This window comes from Urocitellus parryii, chromosome 9, assembly GCF_045843805.1.
Source record: "Urocitellus parryii isolate mUroPar1 chromosome 9, mUroPar1.hap1, whole genome shotgun sequence".
Lineage (NCBI taxonomy): Eukaryota > Metazoa > Chordata > Mammalia > Rodentia > Sciuridae > Urocitellus > Urocitellus parryii.
Genome location: NC_135539.1, coordinates 136722140 through 136744238, shown reverse-complemented (window position 1 = coordinate 136744238; position 22099 = coordinate 136722140). Strand labels below are relative to the sequence as shown.

Below are 22099 nucleotides of genomic sequence, written 5' to 3'. Positions count from 1 at the left end.
TAAAAAGTAAATGGGAAAAGCCAAGAATCTGAAAGTCAGTGGGACTGAGTCTATTTTCAGCAATAAAGACTCTAGTTAAGGGGAAAAAAAAAAGATTCTAAGAGCATGCCCTGTGCCTAAAAGCACTTTTTCTCTACCTGGAAGTCATTATTTAATCTAGCAAGTTCCTGACTTCTTTAACAACAATGAAATGTGGGGAGGGAGCTTCACTGAAGCCCTATGCTCCCCCTCAACTTGTACTCACCAGCATTGAGAACATGAGAGGGGGGATCAGGATTTTTGAGCCAGGGGAAGACATAAAATGGCTGACTTTCAAGAGCCACAAATTATTTAAAGCGATCTGACTCCTGAGGGGAGAGGGAACACTGAACTTCAAAAGACAGATGTGGTCAGCAAATTTCCTTCCAGCCTGCACACGAGTCCTCCTCGTCTTCTGCACACCCCTCGTGGGTATCCAAACCCCTCACACAGCCACCCTGCTCCAGAGTTCTTAGTAATCGTCTCTGCACAGAACCTGGGAGGACGTAAAACTGCCAGCCAGCAGCGTGATTTACATGGTGACCTGGAGATGAAGGCATTTTTTTGCATTTATATTGGGGAAAATCCATTAACTGGATAATTTACATTTCCCTCTCAAATCTCCCTCTAGTATGAACATTTCCAAGTTGTTGTCAATGTCCAGTCTTCGGAAGAACATTAACTTCCATCATCAGCACCATAATCATCAATCTACATTGTAATGTGAGAATTATAGGAAAGTCAGATTTGCTGTGGCCATGTACAGGGACATTATTCTAGGCTTGACCATCATCAGCCTCCTGGATGGAGAATGCAAATCACTGGGAAGTGGCACTCTGAAGTGGTAAAGCCCATCCTGGGAAGCCATCATCCTAGGGGCGTCTACCAAGGTAATGAGGGGGAAGGAGGTAAATTCTTAAATTTTCCAAATTGTGCATTGACTTTGACAAGAGACTCCCAAATGTCAGCCATTCAAGCAATACCTTCATAACTTCATTTTGTCATGTCCGCATACCACCTGAAATTTAGTAATTTTTAAGTTAAAATTTCCTTTTCATTCACTTTTTGCTTAATCTGAATCTTGCTGACAAAAATCAATAAAATTAAAAGTTGGATATGCCTGATTTTTCTAACACACATATTTTCTAATATATAGCCCAACTGCCACCTAAAAGTATTCTCATGCCCAGGCTAATTTATTAGTTTTGATTAGTGTACGACAGTCAGGCCAATGATAATTAGGAGAAAGTGGTTAAAGTTTATGTAGGAATTCTCTGCATTATTTTTGCCACTCTTTGTAACCCTGATATTTTAAAATAATACACTGCCATTTGTTTTAGTCAGCTTTTTCACTGCTATGACTAAAAGGACCAGCCAACCAGGACAATTGTAGAGAAGGAAAGATTTATTTAGGGCTCACAGTTTCAGAGGTCTCAATCCATAGACTGCAGGCTCCATTCCTTGGGGCTCAAGGTGAGGCAGGACATCATGGCAGAAGAGTGTGGCAGAGAGAAGCAGCTCATATGATGATCAAAGAGCAGAGAAAGAGTCTCCACTCTCCAGATACAAAATATACACCCCATAGCCACGCTCCCAAGGAACTCCTACCTCCAGTTACCACTCTGTTAATCCCATCAGGGATTAATTCGCTGATTAGGTTAAGATTAGAACCCAGATCATTTCTCCTCCAAACCTTCTTTCCTTGTCTCACACATGAACTTTTGGGGGACACCTCACATCCAAACCATAACACCATTTATTATTGGGCAATTCAGACATTAAACACACTCTAACCAATAAACAAAATGCCATTTCTTTGCTTCTGGATGTAAGGCCAGCACTTTGTCAAGTTATTACATGTTTTTACAGTCTCCAACTTGTGTTGATTATGTCATTATGTTGTCACTCTGGGACATGATCTCTATGCCAAATTACTGAACAAAACAGAAACAGCTCCTCCTTTGGCTGACACCAAAACAGACTCAAAGAAGTGCCAGGAGTAGAACTCCATGCTTTGGAGTTATCGTTGAGCTTGTATAATACACTGGATGCCAGTCCCATCAATCTGGGGTCAGTCTGGTCCTAATCAAGGTGCTACAACTTTCAAAAGCTTGGGAATGTTATCAGTGAAGTCTCATGACCCTTAGGAATCCAGAGGGTATGAGGAGATCGCACCTTCTTCCAAAAAGTTGCTTTAGGCTACAAAAGGATTCCCCACTAGGAATGCCTCAGCATCTCAGCATACTACAAAGAGGCTGCGGATGTGCTGTGATATTCACCCCACGCACTTGGGAAATCTGATGGGATATCACCTCCAACCATGAGGAGACGCGTGATTCACCCTGGAGGCAAAGAAATCATCGTTTTTAGAGAGTCCTGTCATGAAAAATTTTGGAAAGCATTGACCCAAGAGCTTTAAGGGTAGCTGAGTCCTTAAATTTCTGAGACTCCTAATGCCTGATCCTCAGGATTGCCACGCTCTGGATCAAGACTTGAGAAACTCAGATTATTCACTAGAGTCCTTTAACTTTCAAGCTTGGACAAATGAGCTTTCACCTCGTTTCTCTGGTGATAAATGAAGATAAAAAAAAAAGCCTGGGATTTAGAGCGTCCGTCCTAAGGAAGCACGAACTCTTCCAGGTGACTCTGGAACAATGATCGTGCCCTTCCCCTTTAATATCAAGGCTCCAGGGAAATAAGCCAAAGTTGCTTTAAATGTCATAGTCTCTCAACTGGTGTCCCCCGTGACCTTTGCGTAACCAGAACAGTATGCCTTCCTGCCTCACTCTCTGTCCCAAGTCCTAAGGAAAGTATACAAAGCCCCTCCAAAAGCTCCCGTAAGTTCCATGACTCTGAGACACTTCACCAATCATCTTCCCACAGATGTTCCCCACATGACTGAAGCGGGACAGGGCTAAGCACAGCAAATCTCATTGGTAGAAGTTATTGTGTGTGTATCAAGTTCTGCCCTCCATAGGAACACACTTCACAACTCAGTAACAAAAATCAGCCCTGGGAGTAGAAAGAGACCAGGATTCATCCATCCATCCATCCATCCATCCATCCATCCATCCATTCATTCATATTCTTTTGTTCATTCACCAAATACCAAGCATCAGATATGTGTCAGCCCTAGGTTCCTGGGCTAGAATAAACAGGCATACCAACTAAAGTTACCGTGGGCAATGTTGTGATCAAGATGTAAACCAAGAGCTGCGGCTGCACATGCAAGACAATGAACCCTCCATGGGGGCTCATTCCCAGCTTAGGTGCCCATGTAATCAAGGTCAGCTGTTCTCAAACAACTCTTTTCATTCCTAACTGAAAACTAAAAAGAGCCTCTGACTGTGTGGGCTATATCACCAGTGTTTATCATATTGGAAGCCAGAACTAAGAAAGTTTTAAATACTTACTAATCCGTTTTTAAGATAGTAAGAAATCCATTGCATGTTAACATGAACCATGCATTTTATGAAAAATGACATTTTCCAAAAAAATAGTGAAAATAACATTTTCTGATATGTTTTTGGCATCTTTTTGATCTGCTAGAAGGCAGGTGGAGTCTCATCTCTGCTTCACATTATTCTGGTTGAAGAAAGTCCTTCCTCGGAAGTGAAGTTAGAAAAAGGAATATTTTAACACCCACCTCGTATGATTGTGGATATTTTTCTTTGATACTATGCTAAAACTCACCAAAAATTAAATTCTTAAAAATAAATAGCAATGTGGCAATGCAAACCATACACTGAACGTTTTGCATACACTTCTCAGGTTGAAATTTGAATGTGCTTTTAATTTACTCACGGACAGTTTTGAAACATCATGCATTGGTCATCTGGAAAATACTAGATCATGGAGTTACACACATCTTTGAAATGTGTGCACATTTCATTATAGGACTGAAAACTCTCACTCGTTAATATCATTATTGATTTAAACAGAAAAGTCATTTAACATTGGAAAGCTGTCAAACCACTGTGGTGTTCACAAGTTTTTATGATATTCTAATTTTTTTCCTCAAAAGCCTTGAATTTTATTATCAGCAACAAATACTGACAGTTGTTTTTCAAGCTTCTTTTGTCCATTTTAAGAAAATTCAGCTGGAATACTGAAATTTGGCCAAAAGTTACTCGAGTCTGAAAACCCAGTTTGCTTGTCAGTTGTTCTTTCAAATAAAAATTGTGCGACAAAATCAAAGAAGTTAGTTCAGCTTGCAACTCAAAGCAACCTCCCTTCAGCCAGCAACAGAATAACTTAATGCACCTCCCACTTTAAGAATATTAGAGGACACACAAAAGGGTCAATATTTAATAAACTATCTCAAGTTATCTTTAAGGAAACATGGACTCTACAAATAAAAAACTACAATGAAAAAGTACGATGACTACTAGCATAATTTGGTATCACTGCATTGATTTCTGCTAAGCTGTCTGCAGTTGTTTCCATTAGTTTTGCACCATCAGTGTAAAGATCAACCCAAGGAAAAATACAAGTAATAGCCTCATATTATGGCACACAGTGTTCCTGTTCAAAGAGCATTTGGAAAGGGTCAGATCAAACCCTGAGATCTGTGAATCACTTTGAGAGCCACCGAGATAGACTGGAGCCTTCTCTGAGGTTAGTGGAGTAAAGCTCAGTGGAACAAGGATTGGCCAAGTCCAACAAGCCCTGCGTTGGAGTTGAGGATGCTGAGATGATCACGAAACCTTCTGACTTTAAGGAGCAGAAAGTCTCATTGGTAGGCAAACAGGGAAGAAAATAATTTTATAATTAGAGAATTGCCAGGCATGTGTGCATGGAATATTACGAGAGTACAGAAGGGCAAGAAACCCTCAGGAGTTTCCTAGGAGATTGTAGGTAAAATGCATATGGAAGAATTAAAGGAATTAGAGGTTTAAAAAGAAAAGAAACCCGGAGCAAGGACTAGGGCAATGTTTTGAAGAATAAAATGGAGAGCTATTAAAGTGACGGAGGTGGTGGCTTTTCCACTGCTGGGACTCAAGGACCCTGGCAGAACAATTGTAAAGGAGGACAAGTTATTGGAGGGCTCATGGTTTCAGAGGTCTCAGTCCACAGAAGGCCGGCTCCATTCCTCGGGGTTCAAGATGAGGCAGAGGGAACTAGCTCACAGCATGACCCGCAAGCAGAGACAGAGAGTTTCCAAGCTACAGATACAAAATAGATACCCCAGAGCCAAGCCCCATGAACATGAACCACCTCCTCCAGCCATACCCCACCTGCCTCCAGGTACCCCTCAGGTAATCCCACCAGGGATCAATTCACTGATTAGGTTAAGGTTAGAACCCAGTCATTTCTCCCCAGAAACTTCTTGCATTGTCTCACACGTGAGCTCTTGGGAGACACCTCACAGCCAAACCCCAACAGGTGGTCTCCTCATTTCATTCCCCCATGTGTCTGGGAGTTTGACTTCACCTTCAGGAACAGACCCCGTTCTTTAGACAGACTACACATATGCGTCCTTCTTGACACAGAGCTTGCTCCAAGGAGGGGCAGGCCTAACTCAGTTCACATAGAAATGTATCAAGGAGTAGCCTGCAGGAGCTTCCTGGAGAAAGTAGCTTCCTTCCTTTCAGGAGAGATCTTAGAAGCACTCCTGACTGTTCCCTGCTCCTTTCCCCGTAGGATTGTGATGCCTGGAGCTGCTACAGATATCTCCCTACCACTTCAGCATGAAGCCCACACGCAGAGGCCAAGGCCATGAGAACTGCAGAAAAAAAAAAACAACCAACCCTGATTGCCTCCTTCATTGACCTGAGCCTATGAATGCTTCTCACTTACCTCACTGAGAGTATTTGGAATGGAAAAATTCCAAACTAATATGAGGTTAAATGAAGACAATGCTAAAGAGGTAGGAAGCAAAGGATGCAGTAACCTTTATGCCTGCTGAGAACTCCGGGCACTTCTCTAACAGGTTCTGGAGTCAAGTTTTCGTAAGCTGGGAAAGAGCAAGGTCTTTGAAGGTGCTACCAACTGACGTTTGGAGGACTCTTTGTTTTTCTGTCCAGACCCCGGGTTTCCTTTCGGTCATACAAGTTTCCTTCTTACCCATATAGAGATTGAACATTACCCAAGCAAAGGAGGCGTCCACTTCCAAAAAGATCAACAGCGGCAAGGGCCACAGCGATGAGGACAGAAGGGTTAACACTGGCGTCTGTGGCCACCTCACTGCAATGAAGCTATCAGGTACATGACCACCACTGTGAATGGGGGAGACTGAGGGGATGCTCGTTAAGACGGCACACAAGTAAGTGGGCAGTTTAGTTTTTAAGATGAGAGAGACCTGAGCATATGTGTAGGCTGGAGGGAAGGATCTAGGATGGAGAGGGGAGGAGAAAAGGTAAAGATCTGGAAGACAGGAATGACAGATGTGCTTGGTCCTAGGAGCACAGAATTCATGGTGTTTTGAAGACAGGACTGTGTCTGCTTCATCTCTCATTTCACTCCCAGGGCCTAAAATCATGACTGGGACTTAACACCTGCTCAAAATATATATATTGGAAATTACAGGTGAAAAAGTAAGAATGAAAGTTGAGTCTATAAATTTGTGGGGGTCAAATGAAGATGCACAAAAATTAGAGGTAATTCACAGCCTCAGTTTTTAAGTAGAAGGCAAGGTTTTATGGTAACTGTAAGGACATGCGAATTAAGTTGAAAACTTAACCATCTTACTAAAGTTTTGAAATAGTCACTTCGGGATGTGAGGAGAAGTTCATCAGGGTCAATAAAAAATTAATAAGCAACTTTCAGGACCAAACTGGGATTAGAACGCAGATAATTATAGTAACTCAAATCTACACAGATAGAAATATTGATACACAAATTGCAGCATTCAGTCTGGAGATAAAAGTAAGGCAGGTAGGTTTGGGGAATTGATCCACATCTGGACATCTGACTGGGAGATGCCACACAGTTCCAAGAAGCAATAAAACGGAGAAGGCAGGCCAGGAAAAGGATGAGGGACCAGACTTTCTAATAGTCGTGGAATACAAAAGGTTCCTGAGTTTACAAGGACTGAGTATCAGGCCCCGTGAGAGCAGGGGCCCAGGAGAGCCAGGAGAAGGAAGTGTGCGTGAGTAGGGTCACTTTCAGGGCCGGACAACATTCGGGAATGAGGGGGGGGGCATTAATGTGGTCACAGGTAAGCAACATGGCGCTCTGAAGGTGGGGCTGTGGGAGTGAAGGCATGATAAAGCAGGAAGTGGGGTGTACTGTCCACATCAAGGCTTGGCAAACTGTGGTCCAAGGGTCGCTTCCCGCTCTTGTACAGTTTTAGGTGGAATGCTGCTAAATGCATTCCTTGGCAAATCTCTAGGGCTGCCTTTCCACTATCAGGGTCTGCTGAGTAGTTACAACAGAGACCAGGTGGCCTAAGAGGACTACAATGTTGATCATCTTGCCCTTGAAGGAAACGTTTGTTGACCTGGGTCACCATGGTTAAATGGAATGTGTTCTGGGCAAAGGCAGAGGATGGGACAGAGAGAAAGACCCGGGCAGCACCCAGCACACGGAGAGTGGCCTGGCAGCTGGGAGGGGAGGCAATGAGGAGGGGCAGAGGGTGACAGCAGCGAGGATGTACACTTCCAAAAAGGAACAGGGGTGTTTCTGGAAGTAGAGTAGAACTGTATGTGTGAAAGGATGCTCTTTATTTTGAGGGAATCTTTATTATAAGGAGTGCAATTTTTCAAAAAAAAATAAACAAACCAAAAACTATTCTTTTCTTTCTTTTTTGCTTCCTTCCTTTCCTTCTTTCTCTTGAATTTAATTTCAGCAAGTGGCCACTCAGTTAAGACTGCCTTCCCCAGGGTCATTTGCTGGGATTTGGTTCAGGTAGTAAAGTCCTCACCAATGGTGTGTGTTGTGGTTTGGATTTGAGGTGTCCCCCAGAAGCTCACGTGTGAGACAATGCAAGCAAGTTGGAGGAGAAATGATTGGATTATGAGACTTAACCCAATCAGTCATCCATCAATCGCCTGATGGGATTAACTGGGTGGTAACTGAAGGCGGGTAAGGTAGGGCATTGGGGGCATAGCTTTGGGGCATGTATTGTACTTGGCAAGTGGAGTCTCTCTTGGCTTCCTGATCACCACAGTGAGCAGCTTCCCTCCATCACACTCTTTCACCAGGAAGTTCTGCCTCTCTTCCAGCCCCCAGGAATGGAGCCAGCCTTCTATTGACTTAGACCTCTGAAACCGTGAGCCCTCCAATAAAGATTTCCTCCCCTACAGTTGTTCTGGTTGGGTCTTTTAGTCACAGCAGCAGGGAAAAAACAAAACTGACTAAAACAGTATGGAAGTGGGAAGAATGTGTGCCACGTTTCCCTCACTTCCTTAAAAATAAAGCTGTCTCCCTGGACATCTGCTCTCCCCTTCCTAGAAGCTGAAACGTGCACCCTCTCATGCCCCACTTTGCTACCCGTGGGATGAAGAGCAACAAGACAGAAGGGCCCTGGGTTTCTATCAGTGGAGGGAGGGGAGAGCAGGAGAGTGTCCTACCACATGGAACCCCTTGCTCTGAACTGTCACCTGAGGGAGAAGCAGCTTTTCTCCTTTAAGTCGCTTTTTAAAGGCCGCTTTGCTCCAGAAAGCTCACCTCTATCCCACTTCCAGTTCCGTTCCAAAAATCTATTTTAAAACAGACCCCTCTCTAAGAATTGCATTTACACACAAATTTGATATTCAATGGAGCCTGTTCACGGTCCTGAGGCTAATGACGTATGGTATAGAAGTAGCCACAGATGCAGCACTGGAGAGAAAGGGAATGTCCGTCTCTTCCAGGTGCTTGGGAAGCATTCTGGGAACACAGGCAGAGAGAACTTATCAATAACGTGGCCACTCCTTACCACTGCACCCTGCCAGGTTCTGACCCTAAGTGGTGCTAAACTGAAAAAACCCATCCAGGGAATATCAGGAAGGACAAGAGAGGGGACATCAGAAAGAAAATAAGGTCAAGGCGCAGGATGACCTTCTTATACAGAAAACTGAGTAAGACCGCATTTTGATTCTCAGAATTCACGTTTGGATAAAAAGTAGATAACTAGGGAAAACGGGATAATCTGAAGCCCTCGGTCCACTGCACACTCCAAGGAATGAATGCTCTGTGCACATGGATTGCATTAAAAACGGTACCTGCAGGGGCTCAGTCACGTGGCAGATTCACACTTAGACGCTGGCAATGAAGAACTTCACTGGGTACTGCTTTGCCATCCATGTTTAATTTCACGTCCTCTCAACCAAAGATGATCTGTTTTTAACTGATGAGTGCCAAATATTTAAGAGGATCCTAAATATTTCCGTACTGACCTATTTTGGTCTTCACTTTTTCTACTTCCTGTCATGAGGTTATAGCTAATAATTACTCACCTAGACAAACATCCTCTGAATCTCAGCCTAGACCACTTTTTCTGGAAAGAATTTGGTACTACTCTGACTGACTTAGCTGTTCATTATTTTACAGAGTTGCCAAATCTTAACTCAATCATTATAATCACCACACTGATTAAATAGAGTGGTTAAGATTGTGGGCAGGATAGGCCATTTCAATGCTATCTAAATTGTTCCAGCACAAAGAAAGAAAGAAACTTGAACAGGATTTTTATGAAATAAACATAAATAAATTCATACTAAATCCTGACAAACATTATACACGCACAATAAGATGACCTCAAATTAACCTCACTTAGGAATAGAGGTATTCTTAATAAAATATTAATGAACAGACTCCAACAGCATGCTAATGTGCTAATGAAGTAATTCATTACTATCAAGTTAGCTTTGTTCAAGGAATGCTAGGATGGTTCAATATTAGGCAATGTATTTTCATAACTCAGTACTTTAATAAATGTAAGGAGAAAAGTCATATCATTCTCACTATAGATACTAAAAAGACATTTAAATTTAATATTTTCCTTACAACAAAATTAAACAATCGATTCTTCTTGAATATGATAACTTTTATTGATGTTAACCCAAGTTCAGAAACAAACCTAAATGTATTATGACATTTTGTATATGTGATGAAGGTAACATCTCAAATCAGAGGGGAAGCCACAGACTATTTAATAAGTGGCACAAGACAGTTGAGTAACCATGTGAACACCTAAAGTCAATACTACATATAGCCCATCTGGATAAGGTTGTATATGATTCTGTATCATACCAGAGTAAATTCAAAATATATCAAATATTTAAATGTGAAGAATAAAACTATTAGAATATTAGAAGAAAAATTGAGGAATCCTTTTATAATTATAAAGTAGGGAAGAATTTCTCAACTAAGTTTTAGGGAATAGAAGCCCCCCCCCAAAAAAAGAATTAATATCTTTAATTACAAAAAATTCAGAGCATTTCAGAAACCAAACACGCAAACAAAATCATAAGCAAGGACAAGAAACATATAATAATCAAAAAAAATTGTATTTGCAACTCATATAGTTAAAGAGATCATCATCCTAGTATGTAATGGGTTCCTAAAAATTTAAAATGGAAGAGTGATGAGATATCATTCTAGATTCATTGGACTGAAAAATATCAGAAAACGGCACAATGCCAAATGTTCATGGGTGTCCAGGAATATAGGAATCGTCACATGTTACTGACAAGAGTGCAGATTGGTACAGCCATCTGAGCACAATTTGGCAGCATTAGCCAAACTAAGCATACACCGTCTTTAAGAACCAGAGATTCTGCTTCTGACTCCATTGATATCCAATATCCATTGATATTCAATGGATACATCCCAGAAAACACTTCTCAAGAATTTCTTAAGGAAATATGCACAAAGATGATAACTGCAGCATTATTTACAGTGATGGGAACGAGAGCCGACCTAGGTGTCCATCATGAAGGGGACTGGTCCAAGGTGGTAGAAGCCTATGATGGGGTGCTCTATAGCACTCAGAATCAATGGCCAGACCTGTGAGGTCCTGCACACCTTCAGCAATGAAGCAAGTGTTCAGACAGTTCACTGTGGTAGTCAGTAGCCATATGAGGCTATTTAGGAGTCTACTAATTAAAATTTTGTATTAAAAATTCAGTTCCTCTGATGGACTAGCTCCATTTCAAGTTCTCAAGAGCCACACTGCCCAGGAACTGCCATACTAGATGACGCAGGTGTAGGACAGTAGAAAGCTGTACTGAACCGTGCAGAGTGGAGAAAGCAAGGATCCAGTGACGTGATAGCACATCTCTGTTTACTAAAATTAAAAATACATGAACATAAGCTATTCACATTTTGTGAGAAAAGAAGGATAAATATAGCTAAATGACAAGTCTTGCTATGGGGAAGGTTAGGTGGGAATTAAAATTAGAGATAAAAGGCTAAAAAACACACAAATGACGAAACCTCTGGAAGAAGAGAAGCTCTCACAGACCTCTGATAACATGTGTTACGAGCTGAGGAATATGACTATCTCAATTCTATGCACAGAGATCCCAATAAATAAGGAAAGAAGGAAGGAAAGAAGCACACAAAAACCTGTATTCAGCTTTCATCCCGAGCCACCACCATCTTCCCAAGTGACCAACACAAAGGGAAGGAAAGGAAGTTCTCAATATTTCAAAGACCCAATATTTTGGGGCCTTTTAGAAAATATGGATTTATTTCTTGGGCCACATACCTCCTGACCTACAAGAAAGGTGATATTGCCGAAGTCAGAGGGACGGGTCCTGTTGAGAAAGGAGTGCACCACAGAAATGTTACCAGGCAAAATGGAAGAGTCTACAGAGTCACCCAGCACACTGCTGGTGTGCCGTGTGCAAACAAGTTAAGATTCTTGTTTAAGAAGATGCTTGCCAAGAGAATTAAGAATCATTGCGCATATTAAGCCCTCCAGAAGCTGAAATAGCCTCCTGAGATATATGTAGAAAAATGAAAAGAAAAAGCAAGAAAACAAAAAGAAATGTGCCCGGGTTCAGCTGAAGCTCCAGCCTGCTCAGCCCAGAGAAGTATACTCTGTAAGAATCAATGAATAGAGTCAGAGCTGCTGAAAGCTATTGCCCATGAATTCATGGCAGAATGGATGTAAAACAATAGAAGATGTCTGGACTGGAAAACTGTTTCTTTAAATTGAGTAGAAGCATGGTATATTCTCTCCCAAAGAAATATTTAAAGCAACAACCCCAACAAAAAGAAAAATGTTGTGTGTTAATATTTACAGTGCTTATGCTAATAATCGTTCAAAATGGGAAAAAAATTAACATATTCTTCAGTAGGTAAATGGATAAACAAATGGGGGTGTATGTATATAATGGAATATTATTCAGCAGTAAAAAGCAATGAGCTACCAAGCAACCAAGAAAAGATAAACAAAGAGAAAAAGGCAAGTCTGAAGAGGCTGCAAATCATGGCGTCCAACTACATGGCATTCTGGAATAGGCAAAGCCACAGTGGCAGACAAGAGCAATGCTTATCAGGTCTGTGAGTGATGAAGGGCAGGGAACTTTGAAAGGCATTTAAACTACTCTATAACTTTAACTGTGGATATATTGCAGTGTACACTCGTCAAAACTCATGTCACTTTAAAGTACAAAGACTCAACCTTAAGGCCTGCAAACTAAATCATTTAGGAGGTCGAGGGACCCCAGAATGGAATGCAGAATGTGACAAAACACAGACACTATACAATGTATTACAGTCTCACTGAAGGAGATGAGTAGGGAAAGTGCTGACCTAAGTAAATTTGGAAATGAGTAGCCTTTAAGACTAAAGCAAGTGAAACCATACATGAGTCTGTAGTCTGATAAGTTGTTCTCCACAGGGGTATGGGAAAACAATCCTAATACTGCTATCAAGGCAGCGTGGAATGGGAAAATTAAATAAATGGATGGCAGATGGTTGGAACCATTGTTGGAGTGGGCTAAGCAAGGGGAGGAGGGTAGCATCATCCATGGATTAGATAATGGATCAGAGCATGATAGTTAAAGTTGAAATAATGATAATTAGATAATGGATTAAAGCTGGAGATAATATGTGAATGCATCACCAATGTGATTCTGCAACCTGTACACTCAGAAAAATGAGAAATTATATCCCATCTGGTTCAATGCATTATATGTCAATGTCATTTTACTGTCATGTTAACTAATTTAAAAAAAATTTTTTTAAAGCTGGAGATAACAACATGAACTCATGTTTAGCTCAAGACAGATAGGTAAATAGATATAGAAATACTGATGAATGTGTGTATATGAATGAGTTAGTGTACCTGTGTCTATTTCCTGGCTCTCTCCGCTGAGAGGGATGAAAGCAGTGGCATCCCAGCACAGACGAGCACATCTAAGGCCTACATCTTGGTTTCCAACACCATTCTCCATTAAAACCAATCAGGGTTTCTGGAGAAACAGGTAATGCTACATGCAGGCAGGAAACAGAGAGGATGAGCCTGTGCCAGCTTACAGTGACCAAGTAAGAAGGTGCTCGAAAAGCAAAAACAGAACTGAACGAAAATCCACACTGACAGGGCAGTGCCACAGACTCACGAGAGCCAACTGGAAGAAGTTCCATTAGCCCAAGCTGGAACAAGCAATTTGAGCAATAAAATCAATAAAGTAGTAAAAAATAAATATTTATGAGTCCATTTGATGTGAACAAATGATGAAATAAATAAAGAGAAAATTCCCTCACATAGAATAATTCAAAATAATTTATGTTCTCAGCCTACAAAACGGTGAATCATAACTCCCCATTTCTTTAACATGGTTTGTGAAGTGAATTCTGCCAGAATGGAAACCAGGAGAAAAGCAACAGTGGAGAAAGTTCCCCTACACCACCCTGACCAGGTGATCAAGGTCAATGGCGATCACGGCCAGCCAGGTACATATATTCTTGATGTGATGTAATAAAATGACAGCTTATAAAATGACAAATACATACCCCAAAGCCACACCCCTAAACTGGATCTAGTCTAATCATCAGAAGGACACTAGACAAATCCTGTTTGAGGAATGTCTATAAAAGACCTGACCAGTATTCTTCAAACCGTCCAAGTCAGCAAAAACAGCTTGGAGATAGGGTCACAGCCAAGAATAGCTAAGGGGGTCATGATAACTAAATGAAATGTGGTGTCCTGGGCAGAGTCTGGGAACAGAAAGAAGATTGTGGTAGTCAGCTTTTTCACTGCTGTAAGTAAAAGATCTGACCAGAACAATTTTAGGGGAGGAAACGTTTGAGGGCTCATGGTTTCCGTCATCTTGGTCCACAGAAAGACAGCTCCATTCCTCAGGACTCAAGGTGAGGGAGAACATGGTGGTGGAAGAGTGTGGCCCAGGGAACCAGCTCACATGGTGATCAGGAAGCAGCCAGAGAGGAGCCACTTGCCAGATACAAATATATACCCCAAAGCCATGCTCCCAATGAAGCCCTTCCTCCAGCCACACCCCAGCTGCCTACCGCTCAGTTAATCCCAAGAGGGAGTAATTCACTGACTAGGTTAAGGCTGGAACCCCATCATTTCTCTTCCAAACCTTCTTGCATTGTCTCACATGTGAGCTTTTGGGAAAATCACATCTAAACCATGACAAGGATATCGATCAAAAACCAAGGAAATCAAAGTGACACCCAACTTTCATTAATAACAATGTGTCAGCAGTGGTTCTTCAATTGTAACCAATGCACCATGGTAATGTGAATAAGAGAACCCTGGTATGGAGTGGTGGGAACTCTCTGTACTATTATGTGTACTATTATACCAATGTTCCCACATATCTAAAATAGTTCTAATTGAGTGTATCATTTAAAAGGGGAGAACAAAAAAGCAAGAGCTGCCAGGCTCTCTGGAGCCCCCTTTCCCCCCTTTTCCACATCACATTTGTCTCCCCTTTCCTCCCTGCTTTTCACAAACATTTTAGCACTTATATCCTTAAACAATATGTTGCTTTGAATTTGTATGAATACATTTGACTTTATGTATTTTTCAGTGATGTGCTTACTTTCACTCATCATTACAGTTGTGAGATTTACACATATTGGCACTAGCAAAGGCATCATCTTGCCTACTCCCAGCCTCCTATTAATGGCTACTTCCAGGTTTTGCAATTACCAGCAGGGACACCACCTTCTTATGTATACCTGTAAAACATTTGTGCGATAAACAGCCAGCTAGAGGTGAACTGGTCTGTCATCAGGCATGCACGTTTTCAATCCTACTTTTCCAAAAGTTGTCATATCCCTTTAGATGACCATTAGTAGCAATTTAAGTTTTCTGAATCTTGTTCCTTGGAAACCTTCTGGAGATCCACAGAGATATTTTGTTTTGTCTTGTTTTGTTTTCCTCAAAGTTTTAAAGTATGTGTGATTTAAAAACAAAATTATTTGTCATTTCATATTTGTAATAAAAATAAAATGGTGATAGAGGCCAAACGGTAGTACATTCAAAATTGCCATAGGCTTTAACTTGTCCTGGGAATTAGCTTGCTCAAAATAGAGCTGTCTTTGGTATCCGTGTGCATATATTTGAACTTGGTATAAAAGTGAAGAAATAAAAGCTTGGCATGACCCTGCAGAAAAGTTTGCCAATTCTGTACTGGCCTTAATTTGAGAAACTACTAACCTTTTATGTTTAATTGCATTCCAAGAGCTAGGAAGGAAGGAAGGAAGGAAGGAAGGAAGGAAGGAAGGAAGGAAGGAAGGAACGAACATTTAAGGAATATACATACATACAAGATCTCAATCTTGCCTCCAAAGAGAAAAAAAATTAAACTTGTGCTTTATTTTTTCTTCAAAAACTGCAATGACTTGAATTCAAGGCATATCAGCACATCTAGAAGAGCATGTGATGTGTTGTAAAATTCATCACTTCTGCATTCAAAAATTCCTTTGACATAAAAATCTACATTTCTATAGAGAAACGGTAAATAACGACCCTCTCAATGCTATAAATGAGTATATTCTGCTAGTGAGAGGTATGTAAGTGCTGCACCCCTACCTTCAGATTGCTATATTCATTCTAGAATGTCCTGGGTGGGGCTGCCATGCTATGCAAATTTTTTCACTGCTAATCTAGAAGGCTCAACTATAATGGAGAGCAAAAAAGATATAAATTTCAACGTTTCCCCCAAATGGTATCTTTCCTCGGAGAGGAAGATGGGTGAAAAGCAGTTAGAGATATTTAGGCATTTTAGTTGCTTCCTGTTCGTCTAAAGCTCACCTGTAAGTAAAACAGGATGTCCAATCTTACACCTGGAGGCAATGGAAAAGCTCAATCACTGCTACTCAAGCAGCTCACTGATCTCTGGCAGTGGCTTCCAAGCACAGGACTCTCTAGCACAAAGATCAAGGGCTTTCCTACCATGAAATACCATCCCGCTGGGGATTAGAGTTTCAACATATGGATTTTTGAAAGTCACAAACATGCAGTCCCTGACAGGTATCATGTTGATTTTATAATTAGTCATTACTTTACCAGTGAGGTTCAATCTCAAATTTCATGTTTATTAGACATTTACAGTTTTTCTTGATATGAATAGGTACTTTACATCCTTTGCCACTTTTCTACCAAGTTGTTTATTTTTAATTTTTTTTTTACTTGTAGGAGCTCTCTATATTATAAGGAGATAATACCTTGTAAAATTTTAGAGTTTGCTTTTCTTTTGAATCTTATTACTTAATGTATTCTTAATAAATAAATAAGTATAATTTTTACTTTTCAGTAATAAAAAAAAGTTTTAAAATTCAAAGAAAAGAAAAGATCAGGGGCCTTGGACATGCATGGCCTCTGGATGGCTCTGTGATCCTACCCTCTGGTGCTCTCAGTTTGCATTTCCGGAAGGCCCTTCTCAGAAGAGCACTGAACATGTGATCTTCCTCCTGTGCACATTAGCTTATTCGTCACCTCCCTGGGTGTCACAATATACCACCAAGGAACATGGAGACATGACTACCCAAAGCTTGGTAATTATGAAATAAGAATACCCCCACTCTTCTTTTTTAAATTTTTTAAAATATTCTTTTAGTTGTAGATGGACACAATATCTTTGTTTATTAATTTTTATGTGGTGCTGAGGATCCAACCCAGAGCCTCACACTTGAAAAGCAAGAGCTCTACCACTGAGCCACAGCCCCAGTCCCCCGGCTACCCACTCTTCTTAAGCAAATATACTTACTGTGTGACATACTCTTTGATAACATCACCTTCCACATTAAGGCTTGTGTGAGAAATCCCTGGATGGGCAAGGAGAGCCAAGAGGTATTTGCATAGACACCATAAGGGACTCTTTTCCCTATCTAACCATTCCAGGACTCCTTTTATTCAACTATGAAACAAAACAATTTTTGAGAAATTTTAAGGCATATAAAACGGTAGCTAAGAGAAAGGGCTCAACTTGATATTGACCTGAGTTCCAGTGATAGATCCATCATTTGCTAGCTAAGTGACCCTGAGTAATTCATTTACCCTCCCTGATCTGCTCTTTCCTCCACTGTTGGAACAGGTGGCAAGCCAGGAGTTGACACCAGATCTGTCTTCATAGCCCGTGCTCTAAACCACCACACTGGACTGCTGCAGATACTTCAAACAGCACTGTGCATGTGGGAACTTACTACATCTCTGCAGACTGATTGATTTATCTTCAGGAATGCTTTGTTCAATCAAAAGCTATGACCGCTAAAGCAAAACTCCCAGGCACAAGAGAAATGGCTTTCTTCACCGAGTTTCACGCATGCAAAAGCTCAATAGTTGGGTATGAAACAGAAAGGTGTCCCCTTCAAATAGCAACAAGACTGACAAATACATTGTGTTCACAGCACAGAATATCTGGAGGCCCCACTTCAGGGTCACTCATTGTCTCAAAATCAAATATACCTCCAAAATAGGAGTTTCCACTGTTGTGAAAGCTGAGGTATGAAACTTCAGTTGATGAATCTGTCAAGCCTTTAAAAACTTCTGAGAGGATACTAAGACTTAGATAGCTAAGTATTTAAAATTAGAAACCGCAGTTATTTTCCAATACTTTGGAGATTTTTATAGCACATCTTGAAATGTGTGTTTAGATTATCCAGCTTAGAGTTGTCAGATAAGTACCATAAAGAAAAGGGTCAGACACAGTACAATTAGGATTTGTGGGAAAGATGACATTCCCTACATAAACATACTCCAACTCAAAACTATGTGTAACCCCTCTCCCCCCACCCCACCCCCCCAAAAAAAACCCATATCTGAAAGTCACATATGTCCCTTGCACCACAATTTACAAACCCACCTCAAAGAAGAGGAGACATGGTCTCCCCCACACACGCCTGGGATTATCCTACAAGCCAAAGTAACAAGGCTGAGGGCCTGGACACCCACGCCCCCTCTCCAGGACCAGGCATGGTTCCCACCACTTTCCCAGCCCAGCACTCTCCACACTATGTCACAGGCATGCAAGTTCCATGCTCAGATTCATTCCCAACATGACCTCAAATCTTCACCTCTCCTAGTCCAAGCCAAATCCAGCCTTCCTTTAATTTCATTCATTTGCTTTGCATTTTAATCCATGTAAAGATCACAAAAGTGGGGAGGACTAAGACCACCTTTGGAGGGAAGGGAAGGCTTCGTGGAGCGGTGACCTGAGTGCAGAGTTCAGAAGGAAGAATGGATGGCCACCAGGTAAGGAAGAGACAAGGAGCCTTCTTTGCAGAGGAATTAATACATGCAAAGATTCGAAAGAGTTCTGGAAAGCCTTGGCAGACTTGGAGGAATATGAAGTGTGAAAAGTCAACTGCAATACAACTTTTGAGAAAAACTTTGCCTCATTGAAGTGATGGGCCTTGATCCTGGAAACAAAGGGAGGCCAAAGCTTGCTTTTGCTGTCTGTATTCATTTTTCCCCCCACCCAAAGGGGTAGCCTTTGGACAAGTTCGCATCTTCTATGGAGACACAAACTTATTATGGAAGCATCTCCTTCCTCAGCATTCCTAGACTTCTTAACATCCATACTACACAATCATGTACCATCCAGCTCTAGCAGGCATGGGGTGTCTCCAGTGAGAGGACCTGAAGGTGGGAGCTTTTTATTTTTTTAATTTTCTTGTCTTAGTGCCTAAGAGAGCTAAGCAAGTTCATGCTTAATAAATTCCTGGGTGTGACCGATTCAGATTTCTCCAGGCATGGCGTAAGCACATGGGAGAGAGGAAGTGAAGAGCTGCAGTCACTACAGCCCTTTGTGTTGGCCATGATTGACAGGATCCAGGACCACAGGAGTTAACTGAGTCTGCCCTCCATGAACTTGGACTCTTCCCCCTTTCTGCCCAGTTTGGCTCCACCAATGAAGCTGAGAGTTATCCTTGCTCCCCTTTGGAATATTGGGCCACAAGGGTTAATAGGTACCAGCATATTGCTAATTCTAGCACACCTCATTAGTGAGGAGGGGAGGGGACAATTGATGCATTTAAAAAGTGCACCTGGCCCTGAAGTGAGAGAACTGTGCTGTTGCCTATGTGCAAATGCCAACTTGCAGCTAGGTTACCATAGCAACCCAAACAGGGTGCTGCAGTGGGCAGCTTTGCACAGAAGTGCAGAAAAGCCATTCTTTAACTCTGAGCTTCTAAAGTGCCTATCGAATCCTGGTAGGCTTATCAAGATATTCAGTCCCAGCATTAGGATTCTGCAAAAAAAAAGAAAGTGGAATTTTGAATACCTGGTAGTCAAATCTCCCTCTTTTCATCTACACATGCCCTTCTTTTTGCACAATATGCACTTGCATGCAGAACCCAAAAGAACCCTTTTAGAAACACATAATTCTCCATACTCATTCTATATGTGATGATGAATAGACTGTACTTGGACATCAGCATGACTTCCACACAACATTTACATCCTCTGAATAACCCAGCAATCGTACATGGTAATGAGTACCATATCCACAACGTTCCCATTCTCATACAGCCCCCAGTTTTTATTATGTTATTGATGTTTTTAATGTAAAAATAAATAATCCTATCAAGAGTGTAGGTTGGGCTGCATGATTCAATGGAGGTGCACTCCAGGAACTGTAAGCCAACTTTTCAAAGGACCAGGCAATTTTTTAAATTACTTTTCCATGGGAGTTGGGAGTAAGGGTTTTCTCACCCACTTGCTAATGTTTTTACTATCTCCTGTGAAGGGGGAACCAGAGAGAGACAAGAGTTTGCCATGTGGCTCCAACCTACATAGGGCTGTCAGGAAGCCATGTCCCTGTTGAGCAGGTAGGGCATTAAGTAGATGTGACAGTGTCCTGGAATCACCCTCTTTCTCTCTCTCTCTCTCTTTCTTTCTCCTTTTTTTCTTTCTTTCTTCCTTACCACCTTGGATCTAGAGACTGAGTTGTGGTTTGTGGTTTTCTCTGAATTCTCTCCTGGGCGAAATAAGAATATATACAGCCTCACTAAAGAAACAGATACGCAACAGGCGCACATATAGCAGGGTGAGAGACACATCTGCACATGGAGAAGTGGAGAGGTTTGGTGAACTAAGTCCTGTGAACCTGTAGTGCTTTGCAAGATGTTGAAACAGGACCTCAATAGCTTTATGACTCCATAATAATAAAGAGGGGAAATTCAAAGTGATAGAGCGATTCCAGTACCTGAGGAGTGCTATGGCCTAAGAAAATGACAAGGAAGGTACCCAAAGAGACAGATGTAAACAAAGGAAAGAGGAGCCTCCGTGCCAGGGGAGGTCTTTCTGTGTGCACAGGTGTCTATGCCTCTCTAAGGCAGCTCTGGGAACAAAGAAACCAATTTAGTAGAGCACAGCTGGGTGATTTCTTTATCCAAGGAACTATGATGACACACGGAGATGTGGAGGTGGCTGAGTGAGGGGGTTGTTACATTTAGGCAAAGAGGTAGGACCTCCCAAGGATGAACACTCTAAGAAACTTGAGTATTTGGAAGGAAGGTGTCAGCAACCTGGTGACACATAGGGCTGTCAGGGACTGAAGACTAGAGGCACAGCCGGTGCAGTTGGGCCTGCACATGCCTTACAAGGTGATGACCGAATACCTTCCTCTAAAACCCCGGGAATGGCTGTGGGTGGCTGTGGGTGTCCAGAGGGTGTGAAGCAAGAGCTGAGCATGTGGTCAGGGAGCGAGGAGAAGGGCTTATGGGAGTTGAGCTGTGGCAGACCAGAAGTGCTGTGGGCTGTGCTCCAGAATTAAAAGCAGGAGGGGCAAGACTGAGGAAGGTTTCACTCGTGAACCTGTTCCTTTGGGGCTGGAGGCTGAGGAGAGGCCGAGGGCCCAGCACCCAGGTCGGATCTGGGGAGAAGTCAGGTGCACCGAGGCGCTAGCCTGCAAGTGGGTGTGGAGAACGGTCCGGGAGTGGGGCGGATCCAGGGAGGTGGGAGTGGGGGAGGGGATGTCGCCGGCGAGTGGGTGTGTGGAGCGAGCCGGGGTGGGGGGTGGGGGCGCCGGTCCAGCGCCTGCGGCCGCCTCGACCTCCCCCGGGACTCACCCAGCACGAAGTAGGGCAGCTCGGTGTTCTCCAGGTCGTCCACCACGACCATTTCTCCCGGGAAGTCGTTGCGCACCGAGAAGAGGAGCTTGGGTTCGGAGGCCGAGGGGCTGTGCATGATGCTCAGGTCGTTCTCGCGCAGGAAGGGCAGCGCCGACACCGTGATGCTTTTGAGCTTGCACTCCAGCTCCTTGGATGGATCCACGTCGCCGGCGGCTGTGGCCAGCACCGCCGCCGGCCCCCAGCAGCAGGCGAGCAGGGCGCAGAGCCGGGCTAAAGCCATCTTGAGCCCCAGCCGCCTTCCTCCCAGCGCTGCGATGGTGGGGGAGGAAGCGAGCGGGGAGGGAGCGAGCGAGCGAGCGAGCGAGCGCGGGAGGCGGGGGAGGCTGGGGAGGGATGCAGAGCCGGGGAGCCCTGGTCCCCGGAACGAGGAGCCGCTGGCAGAGCAGAGCGCTCGGTTCAAGCGCTGCTGTCCGGAGAGCCCGAGTTCTTTGTTTCCCGGAGCAGCTTATCTGGGAAAAGGAAAAAAGGGGGGAGAGGGCGAGAAAAAAGGGAAGGAAAGGACGCTGGGAGGGAAGAGGAAGGGAGCTGAGGATTCTAGGGAATCAGGTCAGCCCCCAGCTGGCTGTCAGTGCTCCTGCCTCCTCCTCCTTTGCATCCC

General features: G+C 42.7%; 1 protein-coding gene across 2 annotated transcripts in view; it reads right to left on the bottom strand.

The window, feature by feature from the left end:
* Window positions 1-21721, bottom strand: part of Astn1 (astrotactin 1) — a 279960-nt gene extending 258239 nt beyond the window's left edge. For both annotated transcript variants that reach the window (XM_026388461.2, XM_026388462.2), the window contains exon 1: window positions 21439-21721. In XM_026388461.2, coding sequence (XP_026244246.2) covers window positions 21439-21721 — 283 coding nt within the window. The remainder of the gene's footprint in view (window positions 1-21438) is intronic.
* Window positions 21722-22099: the final 378 nt, after the last annotated feature.